Genomic DNA, 17,904 nt, shown 5'->3' with positions numbered 1-17,904 from the left:
GAGACGTCTCTAGTTTTATAGAGCAGAATGTTTGAAATGGAATGCTTTCGTTTCGTGACAAGTGGCTGCGAGATTTTATAGTTTACCTCCAAACAGTCAGATCATTGTTCTGAACAGATGGAGACGGAACTGGAAAAGAAACGCCGCCTTCGGCGTTCATGAGCCTCCAGCGACATCTGGTGGTCGAAGCCCGCAATCACAGGGAAAAGAAAAGACGAGCCGCAAAACAGTTCTTTAAATAGTTCTTAATAAATTATTATCAATAATCTAGATTTAAATAAACCGAATGATTATAATTAACAGAAACGATAATAAATTTGAAGATTTTCTTGAAAATGAGCAGAAATCATGTAGAATAGTTCAATCCCATAATAACAAACAAGAACATTTAAAAAAAACACACAACAGTAGTATTTTTATGTGAAAAAAAGTATTTAATATACAGATAATACATTTTAATTTATTCCTAGACGCACGCTGCCATCTAGTGGCTGAACAGAGTCACTGCAGCTCCGATGAAACATGGCGGCCTGAGAGAAACTCATTCAGAACCTGATGACGTCACCATCAGGTCCCACTGAAGGCTCGACTTCGGCGTTCCTCCTCATCAGCGTTTAGTCCAGGTGAACTTCTTTCGTGCGCCCGCCTGGCCCGGCTTGTCCCTCTCCCTCACTCTGGGGTCAGGGGTCAGCAGTCCCGCTGCGAGGAGAGAGAGTTATGAACCCGGACGCCTCACGGAGGAGCTGACCCCTCCATCTGTGACCCCCCCCTCACCTTGTCTCATCAGCTCCCTCTCTCCCTCCGGCAGGAAGCTGAGCAGCGCCAGAGAGATGGCGAGTCGCAGCGCCCCCGCCTGGCCGGACCGCCCGCCACCGTCCACGGTGCACTCCAGGTCAAAGCGTCCCAGCATGCCCGTGAACTGAAACGGGAACATCAGCTGCTCCCTTGGGGGGGGGGGGTTAGAAAAAGAAAAAGGAGTGGAATTAATTGAAAAAAAAAAGGTAAAAGAATGAAACGCTTTAACAGATCGCCGTATCAACGCCGCGCGGCTTCGCTAATTTAACGTGCGGTTGGTTGGTTCTGCAGACGGGGGCGGTGAAAAGGGGTTTTATCTCAGAGCGACGTCTGACTCAGCAACAACAGGATGAGGCGGCGTTTCCTGATGGCGTCTCGGCCTGAACGCCCGCGGCTGCTGACAGAGTCACCTGTCACCTCTGCTCCAATCACAGCCCGGCGTCTCACACACACACACACACACACACACACACACACACACACAAACACACACACACACACACACACACACACACACACACACACACACACAACCACTCAACTGTGTAATTAACTCACTACACAGAGATAAATAAAAAACAGGCACGGCGTGGAGAGAAAAAGCTGCTTGTGAATATTTTTTTGGGGGGGTTGGAGGAGGGGAAAACACGTCTTGCATTTTTCCAGGAACTGCCCCGGGGGGGGCGATGCTCCTACCTGTCCTGCAGGACGGAGAAGTACTCGATCATTTCTTTGCCGTTGATGGTGACGCGTCCGGAGCCGCCGTCACGAAGAACGACGGAGGAGGTGGCCGACTTCCTCCGACCTGGGGGGGGGGGGCATTTATCCGACAATCACACAAAAAGGCCACGAAATTGTGAATAGTGAGTGAATGGTGGACCATGAGGCGGAGCTACCCTGGGCGGTGCTGAAGGCCACGCCCCGGTGGTCCTGCTGCAGCGGCGGCGCTCTCTCCTTCATCGACTGCACCTCCAGCTGCTGGCGGTAACGCAGCACGAACTCCTCCTCCAGGGCGCTGTAGGGCATCGCCAGCAGGCGCTCCATCAGCTGGATGAAGTAGCTGTACTGGGGGGGAACATCAGCGCCGCATTGGTCAAGCATTGGAAGGGCGTGGCAGACAGCGAAGAAGAGGAGGGAGGGGAAGGCTTCTTACGTCCTGGGGGCTGATGTTCTCCAGCAGCAGCGCGTGGAATTCGTGCTGATTCACCCACCTGCTGGTGCCGGCGGAGCTGATGGGGGGCAGAGGGGTCAGTCCACATCCAATCAGAGAGCGGCAGACGTGAACTTCTACTCACATCCGCTTGAAGTCCTTGTCGAAGAGCTGCTTGTCCCGCAGACGGTCCTGGTACGCCTCCAGCGCCATGATTTTACCGTACGTTTCCTGAAACGTTCACCAATCAGACAAAAGGGTTCAATCAAACGCCGTCAATACGTGACGAAGCAGCGCCCTGAGAAGGACAGGAAGTAACTGACAGGATGTGACTGACAGGAAGTAACTGACAGGATGTGACTGACAGGAAGTGACTGACAGGAAGTGACTGACAGGAAGTGACTGACCGAAGCCAAGAGTCCAGCTCCACCCCCAGTCGTTCAAACGAAACGTTTCAGTTTGGAAAAATTGATCGAAAAAACGTCATCCAATCAGATTTGCTTCTTTTATTTGCATTTGGGATCATAATGATTCTTGTGAAATGAATGCCCCCCTCCCTCACAGATTCCCCCCTCCCTCACAGATACTCCGCTGAACTCAATCGGGCTCCTGTCAGGGCGACGTGAGAAACGACGGGACGATTTCAGGGCTCAGTCCTCATTAGGTGCATTGGGAATAACATTACTGGGGGGGGGTCATGGAGGAGACAGATGGAGGGAGGGTGGGGGGGGCACGCCGGTCACGTCTCTAAGCCCCCCCCCCCAGCTCCTGGGTGAGAACTCATTTCCCCGTCAATTATTCACCAGATGTTTAATTCCTTCTGGATAGAGTGTGTCTAATCCACTGCCACTCCGACTGGGGGGGGGGGGCTGTACGGGGGGGTATTAAAAATCAAACAAACATCAAGCGTAGCTAATTTTCTTTGTTAAATAAAGGTAGAATAGAAAATCAGTAAAAAAGGTGACATGCTCAAACAGCAGCTACGATGGTGAGGAGTAACAGCACCGATTGGCTGGAAGGACCAGGACAGTGTGTGGGGGGGTGGCTACATCTGTTGAGATGGAGTCATAAGGTGAGGGGCACCAGAGAACGGCCATCCCTGCCTCTGTCTCATCCCCACCCTTCTATTCAGGTGTATCTGTGTGTGTGGGGGGGGTGAGGAACGAGGGGTTCCAGCAGGTGAACACTTCCTGGCGTTGAAGCAACACTCACGTGCATCAGGGAGTAGTAGAGCGGTTTCCCGGTGTAGAACAGGAAGTGGAACGGCCGGCCGTCCTTCCCCCACTGGGCCTCTTTAACAGACAGGACAGGGGTTAAAGGTCACAGACCAATCAGGTCACAGGAAACACTTAAAAAAACTAGACAAACAAAAACACACAAACCTTTCTGCTTTGGAAATATTTCATCTGGATGCTGGAATGAGAACGGAGGACGTCAGATCATGACCCAGCACGTTCTCTAAGTCCTGCTGAGTCATCACGCCCCACTGAGCAGCCAATGAGTAACGAGTGACACCGAATTTACCCCCTCAGGTCAGAAAGTCCAGCTACTGGAAATTATTCACCCGGGAGCAACAAAAACACATACAGGAATGTGTGACCTTTAAACTTTCCCACAAGCCAATGGCGGACGCACCTTCATTAGGGGGCGGGCCTTCTTCTCAAACAGGCCGGAGGGGAAGAGGTAAGTGATGCACCTCTGTGGGTGAGAAGACACACAGAAACAAGGTGAGATGACGGATGACAGACACACACACAGAAGCGATGCGAGCCGACGGCGAGCAGAAGACGAGCCGGACGGTTCAGACCGGGTTCACCCTGTGCTCTGTGGGCGTGTCATCAGCAGGTGGCGCCGGAGCGCCTCCTCCTCCTCTGTCAGCTGAATTAGGGAGGCAGCAGCTGCTGTGAGGACACAGCAGGTTGTTGCCTCTGAGGTTGTCAAAACTACGGAAATCAGAAGTGTGTGTGTGTGTGTGTGTGTGTGTGTGTGTGTGTGTGTGTGTGTGTGTGTGTGTGTGTGTGTATTGTTTAAATATCGTCTGAGCTCCTCCTGGGTCTGTGGCCAGGTTCCATTTATCCCCTGACTGTAAACATCCTCCTGATTTTCCCGGGCCTCATCACAGCCACACCTGAACGCTCCGGGATCGTTCTCTCCCTGGACCCCCCAGTCTCCCCAGATTTTCCCCTTCCCTTCCAAGCGGGTGTTTGAGCCGCCGGCCGTCGCTTCGGCTTTCACAGTCTGACGCCAACAGCTCTCTTCATTACCGCCGATCGACACTGGGGACTGGATGAGGCGAAAACTGAGCTAAATGGTCAGGGGAGCGATTTGCCAAAAACTGGAATTAACATCTGTGTGTGTGTGTGTGTGTGTGTGTGTGTGTGTGTGTGTGTGTGTGTGTGTGTTTGTGTGTGTGTGTGTGTGTGTGTGTGTCCCATCGCTGCTGCCTGACGATAACATCCATGATAATAATGACAGAGGCGACAGACGTTCCAGACAAAGCAGATCCGATCCGACAGACTGAAACTAATCACGGGGCATCCGATTGATCATTTATCTGACATTGATTATGATACAAATGACAACGAGGCAGGAAAATGACTCTGGTGTTCATCTGATCTGACTTAAAGCACATCAGAATGGAGGCACAAACATAGAGACAAAGGAGAACAATAATAATAATAATAATAAATTCACCCCCATCAGGATAATAATAATGATAATAATGATAATAATAATGATAATAATAAATCCACACATCAGGATAATAATAATAATAATGATAATAATGATAATAATAATAATGATAATAATAATAATAATAATAATGATAATAATAATGATAATAATAATAATAATGATAATAATAATAATAATGATAATAATGATAAATCCACACACATCAGGATCATAATAATAATGATAATAATGATAATAATAATGATAATAATAATGATAATAATAATAATAATGATAATAATAATGATAATAATAATAATGATAATGATAATAATAATGATAATAATAATAATGATAATAATAATGATAATAATAATGATAATTATAATGATAATAATAATGATAATAATAAATACATCAGAGACAACAGAAGTCAAAGTCTTGTGAGACTCACGTCCACGTCCTCCTGGGTGAACGTCTCCGGATCTTCTCCCATCATGTTGGCCAGACGTCTTTTCCCGATGTCGAACTCCTCCACCTTCTTCCTGATGAACTCCACCGAGTATCGTTCCGGCCCTTTGGCCATGTTCTTCCCGGGGAGGGCAGCGCTCACACCCACCCGCCGGATCAGCACCTGGAGACGGACGAGCGCCGTTATTAATGAGACGTACTGGCAGCGAGATGAAGCTAGCTGGCCAGAAATAATGTCCAACACTTATATTAAAGTGTTTTATTATCTGCCACGCATTTGCCCCACTAACCACAGCTGGGGGTGATTGTTCCCAGGTATCTGTCACGGTAGACATGATGCTAACCCAAGGACGTTAGCCTTAGCGAAGTGTAGTTTTCTACGACTTCCGGTTCTTTTACACAGGAAACTGATAATTATTTATAAATACTGACTCAAACGTTACCTGTCGGCTTATCTGTGACGAAACGGCGGTTAAACCGGAGCTACAAGCCCCGAATTTAGCTAAAAACGATCCGAGGGTTCTCGGGCAGGGCGCCGCCATTTTTTTTTGGGCAGCAGTGACGTAGAGGCGGAAGTTACGTCAGAGACACGCGCCATAATCAATATCGATAAATATTTTAAAATAAGGACAGAAAAATTTAGAAAATCGTTGTTATTTTTGTTGTTGTTGATTAGTGGTGTTAATAGTGTGTCTATAAATACGAAAATGAAAATAAAAATGTGTTGATTTATTTTTTTATTGGCGATACAGACGACAGACTGAGTTCCACACAGCGAGACATCCAATAAAAATGTCTAATTAAATGCACACATCTACAATTAAATAAAGCAGAAATGGATGTGAATGCCATTTAAGAAATATAAAACCACAGACAGTAACAGGCGTTCAGGAACTGTCACGGCACGGGATTTAAAACCACGTAATTTATTAGTAATAACACCATAAAAAGGGAAAACAGCCAGTTATTGTCTGCCAAACATGCTGGCAAGGCTACACGTAAAGCAGATTGTTTTGTATTTGTGTTGCAGTCAATGACGGAAGTGCAGAGATGGATGATTTCAACCAATTCTCTATATTACATTTCTATTTTGCATTACCATATAGTCTGTTGTTTTAAAGTAACATAACTCATCAACCTGACGTTAAGTTTACTTCATTTTTTACCTTTGTATTGCCTGTTGGGGATTAAATAAAGTTATTTGAATGAATATTAACCCACATGCGAAAACTAATCATGTGGATGCATAACATGACGTTAAATGACCTCATCCCAAGTAGATTAAAATACTATATTCTTTATTTTATGGTATAAATGAGAAAGAAACAATCTCTGACAGTCAATCAATACGGCTTCAAATTTTGAATTTGTTGGATAAAATGAGGGACGACATATTTAAAGATGAACGAAATCAAAAAACTAATCAGGATTCTATGAAAAGTAATTTTGTGTTTTGTCTTCTAATCTCATACAGATTTGAATACAAATTTAATTTCCTTTTTTTATTTTATTTCTGCATGTTCTCATAAATCCAGACCTTTTTGATGGAAAACATTGTCCTACCTTCTCAGTGAAAGGTCCCGCACACACTGACATCATTCCAGTGTGTGTGTGTGTGTGTGTGTGTGTGTGTGTGTGTGTGTGTGTGTGTGTGTGTGTGTGTGTGTGTGTGTGTTTCCACTGCGGCCCTGTGTTGTGACTGATCAATGCTGTGTCTTCACTGCGATCACTTTGATAGAGTTGGAACAGGAGCAGGAGCAGATTAATCACAGTGAAGGGGCACCGACTCTGGCCTGTGCCAGTCGATGTGACCGTGTGGTTAATTTGCCCGGGGGGGGGCGTCGTCAGGCGGATGATAAACTGTGTTTGGCCTGTTTTTTAGCCACAAGCATGCTTCTGCTCACCAAGAAAAATAGTTTCGACCCATGGTCTGTAATTTACAGTGGGGGGTGAGAGGTGGCACATAAATCACCCTTCTGCCCCGGCCTGTCCCTGACAGTCCAGCCGGGGGTGGATCGGGGTGGAGGTGTTCGTGTTGGTCGGGGCAGCTTGATGAATGCAAAGCGATGAGAAGACATTCATTACTGAAACAGGACAAATGAACAAACGCGTTGAAACGCGTCACGAGACGGGGGTCTGGGTCTCATCCAGCAGATCCCAGAGGCAACCCCCCCACAATCCCCCAACCCTCAGACGGGGCGACATCTTTTTAATTGTACAGCTGAAATAGAGATGAGCACCAAATAACGGGGACTGTGGCCCCGTGGAGCCGAGTCTGCTCCTGCCCCCTCTTTTCCTGGAGAATTGAGGGCTTATAATGGGGCGAGCGGAGGCTTTGCTCCAGTCATCATCTCCACGCTGCTTTATCCTGATTCCCTAATATCCTTAGCGCCGCGCGTAGGGATAAGCCCATCGTGCTCAAACATGGCTGTCATGCCTATAAACCATTCAGGGCTCTAAAGAATCCATTATGGCTCCACAAACACGGGACTCAAAGGGACACTTTGCTCATTCAGTCCATTAAAGCGAATTTATTTACTCTGTCGTGTGTTGGACGTGATCTCACACGCATCACATGCAGAAAAGTCTTTTTTTAAGGCGCCAATGCAGAAATCAAGACGTCTGAAATGGGTTTGTTTTATTTGATCCCATCCAGGAAGTGCATTCCTGAAAATGTTGCGCCTTTCAAAATAAAAGACGATCAGGATTCCCGTTCAAATTCAACTTCAAATGGAAGAAATGTAGTTTTATCTGTTTGGATATGCAGGAATAGACTATAAATCAATCTTCTTCCATTTCTTTATTCCTCTGCTTTCTCATTTCTGCTTTTATTAGACTATTCCCTTCTCTTTGTCATTAATCTGAAACTGTTCTTATTCCTGTTCATAATCCCAATTTGTTGTTGTTGTTCTGCTCCTATTAGTGGATTAAAACTCTTCCTGTTGCTTTAAATTGTGGTTAAAATCACGCCGTGTGTGTGTGTGTGTGTGTGTGTGTGTGTGTGTGTGTGTGTGTGTGTGTGTGTGTGTGTGTGTGTGTGTGTGTGTGTGTGTGTGACACTGAGCACTGCCACTCATATTATCACCACAATAAACTAACAGTGTGTCACCACTCAATGAACCCAAAGTTATCTCTGTGTGTGTGTGTGTGTGTGTGTGTGTGTGTGTGTGTGTGTGTGTGTGTGTGTGTGTGTGTGTGTGTGTGTGTGTGTGTGTGTGTGTGTGTGTGTGTGTGTGTGTGTGTGGAGGGAGATGAGAAATCCCTGACGGCGCTCTGAGGCGTAGCACATCACTCGTTTACCACACACACACACACACACACACACACACACACACACACACACACACACACACACACACACACACACACACACACACACACACACACACACACACACACACACACACACCAATTTGTTGTTTTATCAACAAGTGTGGTCATTGAGTGTAAATTAATTTGCTGCTGGTAATGGATGGAGACGTTCTGCTGAGGTGCGTTAAACAGCTGCGTTGCCGTGGGTTACCTGTGGATCGGCCCTCATCAGCATCAGGATAATCACAAACACTTCTGGCAGCGCGTGAAATGAACGGGGCGTGTAACAGATCGGGCGGCGGCCGTAGATCTCTGCAGATATCAGGTCTGTCCTCCTGGGGGGGGGGGGGGGGCTGCTGCTGTTGCACCAGCAGGTTCAGGGTGGGGGGGTGTGGGGGTATGTGGGGGAGACAGTCAGGTGGAATGCAGCGAGCCGACTGTGACTGAGTCTAATGGAATCACACAGAGCTGAATATAATGAAGAGGCTCTGGGAATTAGATGGACGCAGATAAATGGATGTGATGGGAGGAGACTGGGAATAGACTGGGAATAGACTGGGAATAGACTGGGAATAGATAGGGAATAGACTGGGAATAGACTGGGAATAGACTGGGAATAGACTGGGGATAGACTGGGAGTAGACTGGGAATAGACTGGGAGTAGACTGGGAATAGACTGGGAATAGACTGGGAATAGACTGGGGATAGACTGGGAATAGATTGGGAATAGATTGGGAATAGACTGGGGATAGACTGGGAATAGACTGGGAATAGACTGGGAATAGATTGGGAATAGACTGGGAATAGACTGGGGATAGACTGGGAATAGACTGGGAATAGACTGGGGATAGACTGGGAATAGACTGGGAATAGACTGGGGATAGACTGGGGATAGACTGGGAATAGATTGGGAATAGATTGGGAATAGACTGGGAATAGATTGGGAATAGATTGGGAATAGACTGGGAGTAGACTGGGAATAGACTGGGAATAGACTGGGAATAGACTGGGAGTAGACTGGGAATAGACTGGGAATAGACTGGGAATAGACTGGGGATAGACTGGGAATAGACTGGGAACACGGAACGAAGGGTAAAACTATTTCTGATCTAGACTAGGATTTAGGCCCGGGTCCAGACCGGAGGACGGAGGGGGGGGGTCCAAGCCGGGGGTGTTCAGGGTGTCGATCCCCGTCTTTCCCAGACTTCCCTTCCATCTCTCACATGGAACCACTTTGCCCCCCACCCATTCTCCCTTTGCCCTCTCAGACTCCGGGCTGGGGGCAGTATTGAGTTTCCCCCAGCTGAAGGGTTACTTCAGTCCATCCTCAGATGAAACGATGACTCTCTTCCTCCCCGTCTTCATTCCACTCTTTCTCAGGCGAGATGCTTGGGGAGGAAGGAAACTATTACAGGCGGGGGTAAAGGGGGGGGGTCTGGAGACATGACTGCCCTGCCCGGCACCGTTGGGAGGGGGAAGAGGATCTGGATCCGAGGCTGGATGGGAAGAAACACGAGATCTGCAAAACGGGTGGGAACGACCCAAGAAAAACTTCCTCTGTCACCCCCCCACATCCACCCTCTAGGTCCTGTCCCGTGTAGAAGTGTCCCCCGTAACGGGCTCAATCTGAAACACAGAAGACCTACAGATGTAGATCACGTGTGAGGGAGAACACGCCCTGGAAGCGGGTCAGAACACGCGTGTGGACGCTCCTGACCTCTCCTCGCTGCAGACGGGGGTTTGGAGCGGATCAGGATTCAGGTTTTTGGCTGCGATGAGACCAAGAAGACTGATTGAAACCAGGCCCAGCTGTTTGCTGGCGGTGGGGGGGGGGCTTCACATTTCTGGGTGAATGTTTGAGATGTCAGATCTGAAGGCTTCTGGGGGAATTCAGCTCCGGGAATGTCTTCATGTTGTTTCCATTCCATCTGGACGGACGCTGGAGCGTCCATCAATCTGAAGGACGTGATGGAAACAACGCTTTTATCTCGGGAGCGTGTTGAACCACCGCCCGGCGATCCCAGCCTCACGTTCGCTTTGAAACGTGGGAATGCGAGGCCGTTCACTTCCCGTTGTTTCTCTCCGTTTTAAACAGGCGTCTTCCTCCTGAAAATAAAATGAATTCAGTAAATAAAATTCTGTCCGCAGACGTTTTCAGGCTTTTTTGAACATTCTAGGAACATTTACAACCCAGATTCTTACACATTTGTTCTAAACGCCCCCTTTTCCCAATCGTTCCAGGAACAGATCTCCCAGGTGAAACCCCCCCAGCCTGACTGAGGTGAGGGACACTCCCCTCCGGGTTAATATCTCCCATTGAACCCCCCCCCCATTGATCATCTGTTCCCTCTAATGACAGCGATCGGGCTGATTTTGAGGGACCTGACATCAGAGGTCGGGATGAGGATCGGGTTCAAGACGATTCTGGAGGAAGGAAACGCTCCAGAAATCAGCCTGAAGGCGCCGGGACATCGAGAGGCTATTGAAACGGGAAAAGGTGCCCCACCCCCGCTGATCAGACGACCACTGGGGTGCTTAACATCTGGCTGGGCAATTTAAACCCCGGCTCTGACGACTGAAAAGGTTAAACCACTAAAATCTAATATTTGCCTGGAGGGGGTCGAGGCAGTGCAATTACAAGCTACAATCGGCGGGGCTAATCAGCTCGTAGCCGGGGCAAATAAGCCCCGATCAGACGCCGTTCTGCCTCTCCTGTTTACTTATTAAACCCTGTTCTCATGTTCAAGGGCCCCTCTGCGGCCCCTACCCGTCCACACACACTTACACCCCAAGGCACATGGGAGTAAATTTAGCCCCCGACGCTCTTTTTTAAATGGGACTCGGCTAGAAAGTAGCCCCCGCCGCCTCCTGCCCCCGTGTTAATCAGTATCCGCAGCCTGTTGGTGCAGAATGATCTCAGATTACTTTCCTCCAATCTGGCAGAGATTAACACCTCGGGAAGGAACGGGATAGGTAGGGATCCCAACCCCCCCACCCCGGAGGAGGACGCCACCTGAAGCCCACATCGGCGTCGCCTTGAAGGATGTGTGTGTTCCTCACGACGCTGTTTACATGATCGCTCTCTGACACACACTTCCTAATTGACTGAGTATCAAGTGCAGGATTAGTGTATAATATATCACAACTGTCTGGCATGCAACACTTCTGAACAAGGCTGGGGGAACAATTACTGGTAATTAAATATGTGCCAGTTACTGGAAAAGATAATTACGTCCTCGGTGTATAACACCAATTAATTACTTTTATTTCAGAGCAAAGCTTTTAAACGGCGCCGCCCCGTGTTCGAGTGCAAGCAGCCTTTGTGTTTGCTAACGTAAAGACGCTACGTGTGCTCTCCTCTAAAGCAGAATTCACTTTGCTAAAGCTAGCACTTCCTGTGTGTGTGTGTGTGTGTGTGGGGGGGGGCGTTGCAGGAGACGTCGCCGTATAGTTACAAAAACAACCGCGAGAAATTGCTCGAGGCTACCCCGTTACCCCTCACTTCTACCTCCTTTGGGCATTAAACATTGACAGGGGGGAATAAAATCTTCCTGGGGAGGGCAGAGCTCAAGTCCCTCTCGCTAAGAGGATTGGTCAGATGGGATGTAGAGGAATCACGAGCGCTCGTCACACCTTCCCTCCGTTGGAGATAGCGGCGCCCGATCACCTGTAAACCTTTCCCTCCCCATGTATGTTACAAACAGCAGCTGCTTTGCGTCCAAACATGCCCCCCCTTGCATCAAAGTGGGGGCTCAAGGAAATAGTCGGATTAGAAAATGATCTCATTCCCAGCTCCTGCCGCTAATGCCTAACTCTGACATACCTGTGGCCGATCATTGGTAATCCATTAAACCCACAGCCTAGAAATGGTTACCCATCCAGCCCCACGGGGGCGACGCTGCTTTCCAACCCCCCCGTCTGGCTTTGGTTAATGAGATACAGAGTCAGATGGCCCGGGCGTGCTTTCCCGTCCCTCTCGTCTTCCTCTCCGGTCCTTCAGCGCCGCGTTGGCTTTATCTGCTAGCTGGAGCTCGACTCCGACACCGGCGGCTTAATCCAGGCGTCCATGCGTGGCCTCGCCCCCAACAACCAGCCTGTGGGGGGGTTTAGTGGCTGTTTGTGTGAACATAATGAACACAATACCCCCCCGGATGTTAGCGTGTTTTCAGGTGTGAATCCAAAGCTTCAAACCTCTCGGGTGGACGGATGACGTCGCCCTCCGGTTCTAAGACTCGCCCAAGTTGGCGTCTTTTGAGTCCCCCCGTCTGAACGACGACTAACCCTAACCACAGCCCACGTAACCAGTCTGTCGATGCTAAGCTAACCCGCTACACTAAATGTGTATGGAACTATCTGCCAATCGATCATGTTGTTCTGGCTGTTAGCTAGCGTTAGCGTGCCTCGAACAGTTTGGCCGTATATTTCGTAGTCTTGTAGGACTGGTTTTCTAAGGATGCTTATGTGTGTGTGTGTGTGTGTGTGTGTGTGTGTGTGTGTGTGTGTGTGTGTGTGTGTGTGTGTGTGTGTGTGTGTGTGTGTGTGTTGCCCCGTTGGAGGGGCCAACTGTGTGTCAACACGGGGCCGTCTCCCCCTGGATCTAAGCAATATTGACAAACCCATCAGAGCCGGTGATGCATCGGGCTCCCTGCTCGCCCCCCCGCCTCACCCTCCTGCCCTCGGCGGCGACGCAGGGCTGTGCTGACACGCTGTCACCTTGGTAACGGCTGCCAGAGAGAGAGAACGGCCTGCTGGGACATGAGCTGACCCAAAGTTGGCGGCCGGTCGGTCGGTCGGCGGGCTGCAGAGACGTCCCCGACGGACCCTTGAGGACCGACCCCTGCCTACGCCCCCCCCCACCATTGATCCGTCACGCCGCTGAGATCCATCACCCCCCAGGACGCTGGCCGGTGGAGGACGTTCACAGACAACAAACGTGTTTAATGCTGATCCCCCGTCAGGTGGTTGAACGTCAGCGGCTGAACCCCAGAACGCCGTCCTCACCGCTACCTTTTAGCTCCAACCTCAAACATATCTGCTCGCACATCGATCCTCCTCCTCGTGTTTGTGCTCATGAGCAGATTCCTGGCACGTCTTTAGAGGATCTCTTCTTCTTTTCTACTTTTTTGAGGTTACAAAGTCATTACTTGGCAACTTGTGAATCCGTCTGTACGGCGTCCTCGGCGCCAACACAAGCAGCGGTTGTTGGCATCGGTCCGTCGGCGGCTGTGGGCGTCCGTCTCGGCGAATGTTCGCAGCGCTTTGAAACGCTGACCAGCTTCTTGACACGAGGCGTCGGAGGCAGCCAAGCTCGCGCTGCTTGATGCGGCCGAGGTGGAGCTGGGTTCAAATCACGGTTGAGAGGGATTATGGGTAAGCACCGAGAAGTTTTACATCACATGGCGCACTTACCCTTACAATTTGTTCAAAGACAACTTCATGGACTCGTGCCACCGATGCTTCTCAGTCCTGACAAATATTTTTATTTGATGCACGGCTTCTTTTTTTGCAACTTTATTTATTTGATGCGTGCAGAAACGCTCCACATGGGAGTTTCCCTGAAACGTAACTCAGACGTAGGAACAGGAACTTGCTATCAAAAATTTGCATTTTTGATCACAAGACTGTCCTCTTTGTAGACTTCTACCGAACTCAGTGGTGTAACTTATTCTTCTGCACCTGGAATATAGCAGGTAAGATCCAACAGGGGGCCACCTGGTGGCCCCGGCCCCCACAGGAGTGATAACAGACACCATCAACACCAACAAAGTGTAGCTTCGGTTGCTAAATACCCCTCAAGAGGTGTCACAGCTTTTGTTCAAAGCTCTCCGAACACGCGTGTGCGCCGACTGAAAGGCCTTCTCTCGTATCACACGTGAAAGATCGCTAACTAGCTTCCTGGTTTCCATGGCAACCAATAAAGCAGGGGCCTGGCATCTTTTAACTCCCCCCCTCCCCGGGGGTGAAATGAGAGACAGCCCAGATGAAAGATGCTCGGGCTGGATGGGAGACAAAAGAGTCCTGCAGGAAACTGTTGGAGGTCCCTGAACAGGTTCTTGGGTCTATCGGGTCTTCAAACGGCTCCAGGCTCTGGGTGGAGCTGCTGAGGTGATGTGGAGAAACCAGAGGGGTGGGAGAACCTCCAGAGAACACAGGAACATAGTCAGCCTGGACACACGTGATGGACTCCTGGCTTCACATCCACAAAGCGAGGCGTTCAGCAGAAGACACACCTGAGCTCCTGCCAGCCTCACCCCCAGACGGACGGGAGGACGTCTGCTCTTTGAAACAAACATCTGGATCCATCCTGCATTCCTGCTAAGAGGACCAAACCACAGCGAGAAGAAAAGTCCCTCTCTGGTGTCAGCAGAACAAAAGAGGAGCTGTTCAGACGGAGGTTTTCCTCCAAACCCAACGAGGAGCCGTGGGACGGGTTTCCACACAGACGAGCGTCGCTCCAAATGGAGGCTTTTTCATTTCATTTCAAATTTCTTCTTCTGGTGCTCTGATGCTTCAAACCGACCGCGTCGTCTGAGGTCACAAACCGCTGGCTTTTATCTTCAGCTGGTGGGACGTCTGGAGATTTCTGACAGAGTGATGAAGATGATGATGATGATGATGATTGTGCAGCTGATCGGCCTCTGAAATAAAATTCAGAAGTCATGTGATCGATCTGCCACGAAGCGATGAATCACAACAAACAAAAAAACAAATTACAGGAAAGATGTGGAACAAATCCAGAAGCAGCTGTTAAACTGTTAAAAAAAACCTCTAATCTAATACTTCAAATAGTATATTGTTATATTGATTGTTGATGATGAAGGCAATTGATCCTAAAACAGATAATGACAGTTTAAAGTCTAACTGGGGTTGAACGACCACCGGGTGGCGCTGTAGGGTCAGGGAAACTGGAAATCACCGCTGAGCGTTTCATCGAGAAGGATGGGAATTTAAAGTCAATATTTGATTTACTGATTAATTATATATATATATATATATATATATATATATATATATATATATATATATATATATATATATATATATATAGACACACACACACATATATATATATGTATATATATGTGTGTGTGTAAATATTATTATTTAGGAATATTCTAATCTAATTCTAATATATTAATATCTACAACATTTAGCTTTACAACGGATGTTTCTTGGTTTATTTCTGCTGAAACTTTCCCTCCGAACAGACAGATTTTGTCTGAAACAATAATTTTGAACACAACCGTTAAAGTGTCCGAGCTGAACCCGAACCTCACAGAGATGGAAATAAATGACACAAATAATTAAATGTCTGATTTATTCTGCTTCTATTTCTCTAATGCGTGCAGAGATGTGTGACTAGAATTATTTCTACGACCAGGGAACTTTTATCAGAAAACACACAACCCTGCGGTGTGAATGGGAGAAGAAAAAAATACAATCGTGTTCATGAAGTTACTCCGAACAGCGAGTTAAAACCGTGATAGTGGAAACGGCGCAGAAAGATCTGGCAGCTTTATTTTAATTCTACGTAATTATTATATATATATCATTACATATATTTATTTCACAACAACGGGAATATAAAGTGAAATATTAAATTTGTTTTTGTAGCAAAAGTCACAAGCTTTAGTATAAATGTAATTATAAAGAGGAATTAAACCATTTTCTAAAATAATTCTGCGCGTTTGGAACCAGTTTAAAACTGAAAATGTGATTTATCATTTTATCGCCAACGTTTAAGGTTTTTCTTCTTATTAATTTCATGTGTGATCCAAAGTAAACCCTCAGTTCAAGCCGTTCCCGAACGCGTCACTGAAGGATCTCAGAATCAGTCAGAGTAGAACTCAGGCCGCTTCTGAAGACAAGGGAGAAGAAACGCAGACAGGATGAGATGCTGAGCAGCTTCACCTCTGAGTCTGAGCTGCCTTCACACTCCATCCACCCCCCCTCTACCTCTCCATCCCGCCTGCTCACAAAACCATGACCTTCACAATTTATAGAGGAAACCCCCGAGAGTCACGTCATATTTTAAAGCGTCCTCCTCTCCTCTCCTTTCCCTCCTCTTCTTCTCTTTACTTCTTCTCTTTCCACTCAAACGACTTGATAATCTTTATTTTCACGGAGGCCTGCTGTTGTCTTTTGTTTGGATGCTGCGCTCGATTGGGTCGTTATGTTCTTAAGGATAAAATAACCCTTAAATGTGATGCACAATTTTATACAACCTGGAAAAAATAGTGGTAGTAATAAAAATAATATTAATATTAATATTAATAATAATAATAATAATAATAATAATAATAATAATAATAATAGTAGTAGTAATAATATTAATAGTAATAGTGAAAAGAATTGATTAATAAGAATAAGAATAATAGGAATAATAAGAATAATAAAAGTCAAATGTCGTGAAAAATTGACGCACACAGAATTAAAAACAATTAATTTAAATGAAAACTTGATGCAAATTAAAATATTCAAGTAAATAAATCTGACAACAAAAGTAGTCGATAAATCTTTTGAAATTGTGAAGTTTTCTTATTGATTTTTTTCACAATTACAAACAACGCAGATGAAGCCTGATCGCCAGGTTTTCTCCTCTCTGTAAAATAACATTAATAATAACATTAATAATAATAACAACAATAACAATAATAATAACAATAATAATATTTACAATAATAAGAATAATAATAATAATAATAACAATAATAATAACAATAATATTAATGATAACAATAACAATAATAATAATAATAATAATAATGATCGGGAGTCAGGAGCAGACACAAGATTTGTTCTTTTATTCGTGCAGCAGAGATAAACTGATGGCAGAGGAAGGCTCCCCGCGGAGAGCCGCTCACAATGATCCATATTCATGCGCTCGACACGTGGATGAATCCAGTCTGAACCTCCGTTCCAACGATCCTGACACCACCGAGTCGTTTTAAAGTGACACCGAAAAACTGAGGATCTGATCCAACAGGAGAATCGGTTTGACTTCATTTCACGTCCCGTGACGAGTGTAAACAGGATTGAATCCGTGTTAGTGATTATTTATGGTGAAAAGAAGTGAGCAGAAATGTGTAAAGAATAAATACAACAATATGAACACATGAAGACAAGATGCACCAGTTAGAGGTTATTTCTCTACATCTGACACTCATTGACGGGTCACGTGGTTGTTGACAGTCACGTGACACGTCAACAATAAAAGTTTGTTTTTTGAACTAAACGTTATTTCCTTTCCCTCAAGTCCCGTTTGGAGGAGAAAAGACTTCAAACCAGCGCGTCCTAAAATCAATACGAAACACACACACACACACACACACACACACACACACACACACACACACACAGACACACACACACACATGTTGGTGCGTCATGTGACTTTGGGTTTTAGCAGAGAGCAGCATAATTAATTAGAGCAGGTAGAGCTTTATGCATTTATCTTTTTTTAAATTTTTATTTCACTTCTTCCAACAGTCACAGAATAT

General features: G+C 46.7%; 1 protein-coding gene across 1 annotated transcript; it reads right to left on the bottom strand.

Moving 5' to 3' along the window:
• Positions 1-428: 428 nt before the first annotated feature.
• Positions 429-5,647, bottom strand: mrps9 (mitochondrial ribosomal protein S9). Its single transcript, XM_068309460.1, has 11 exons — positions 5,536-5,647; positions 5,076-5,255; positions 3,581-3,643; positions 3,328-3,358; positions 3,158-3,237; positions 2,091-2,176; positions 1,949-2,024; positions 1,692-1,860; positions 1,492-1,600; positions 775-944; positions 429-699 (listed from the first exon to the last, which is right to left on the bottom strand). Exons 1-11 carry the CDS (start codon positions 5,632-5,634, stop codon positions 608-610), a joined length of 1,155 nt encoding a protein of 384 aa, XP_068165561.1. The 5' UTR covers positions 5,635-5,647; the 3' UTR covers positions 429-607.
• Between the last annotated feature and the right edge of the window lie 12,257 nt (positions 5,648-17,904).

This window comes from Antennarius striatus, chromosome 24 (assembly GCF_040054535.1).
Source record: "Antennarius striatus isolate MH-2024 chromosome 24, ASM4005453v1, whole genome shotgun sequence".
NCBI lineage: Eukaryota > Metazoa > Chordata > Actinopteri > Lophiiformes > Antennariidae > Antennarius > Antennarius striatus.
The sequence above is the reverse complement of the archived record's forward strand: the minus strand, read 5'-3'. Positions and strand labels throughout refer to the sequence as shown.

Coding starts and splice junctions, on each gene's coding strand:
- mrps9 (XM_068309460.1), bottom strand. CDS start 5,634: ATGGCGGCGCCCTGCCCGAGAACCCTCGGATCGTTTTTAGCTAAATTC. Junction 3,644..5,075: donor TCACCCAGGAGGACGTGGAC/GTGAGTCTCACA, acceptor TCTCACCCACAG/AGGTGCATCACTTACCTCTT. Junction 3,238..3,327: donor AATATTTCCAAAGCAGAAAG/GTTTGTGTGTTT, acceptor TGTCTGTTAAAG/AGGCCCAGTGGGGGAAGGAC.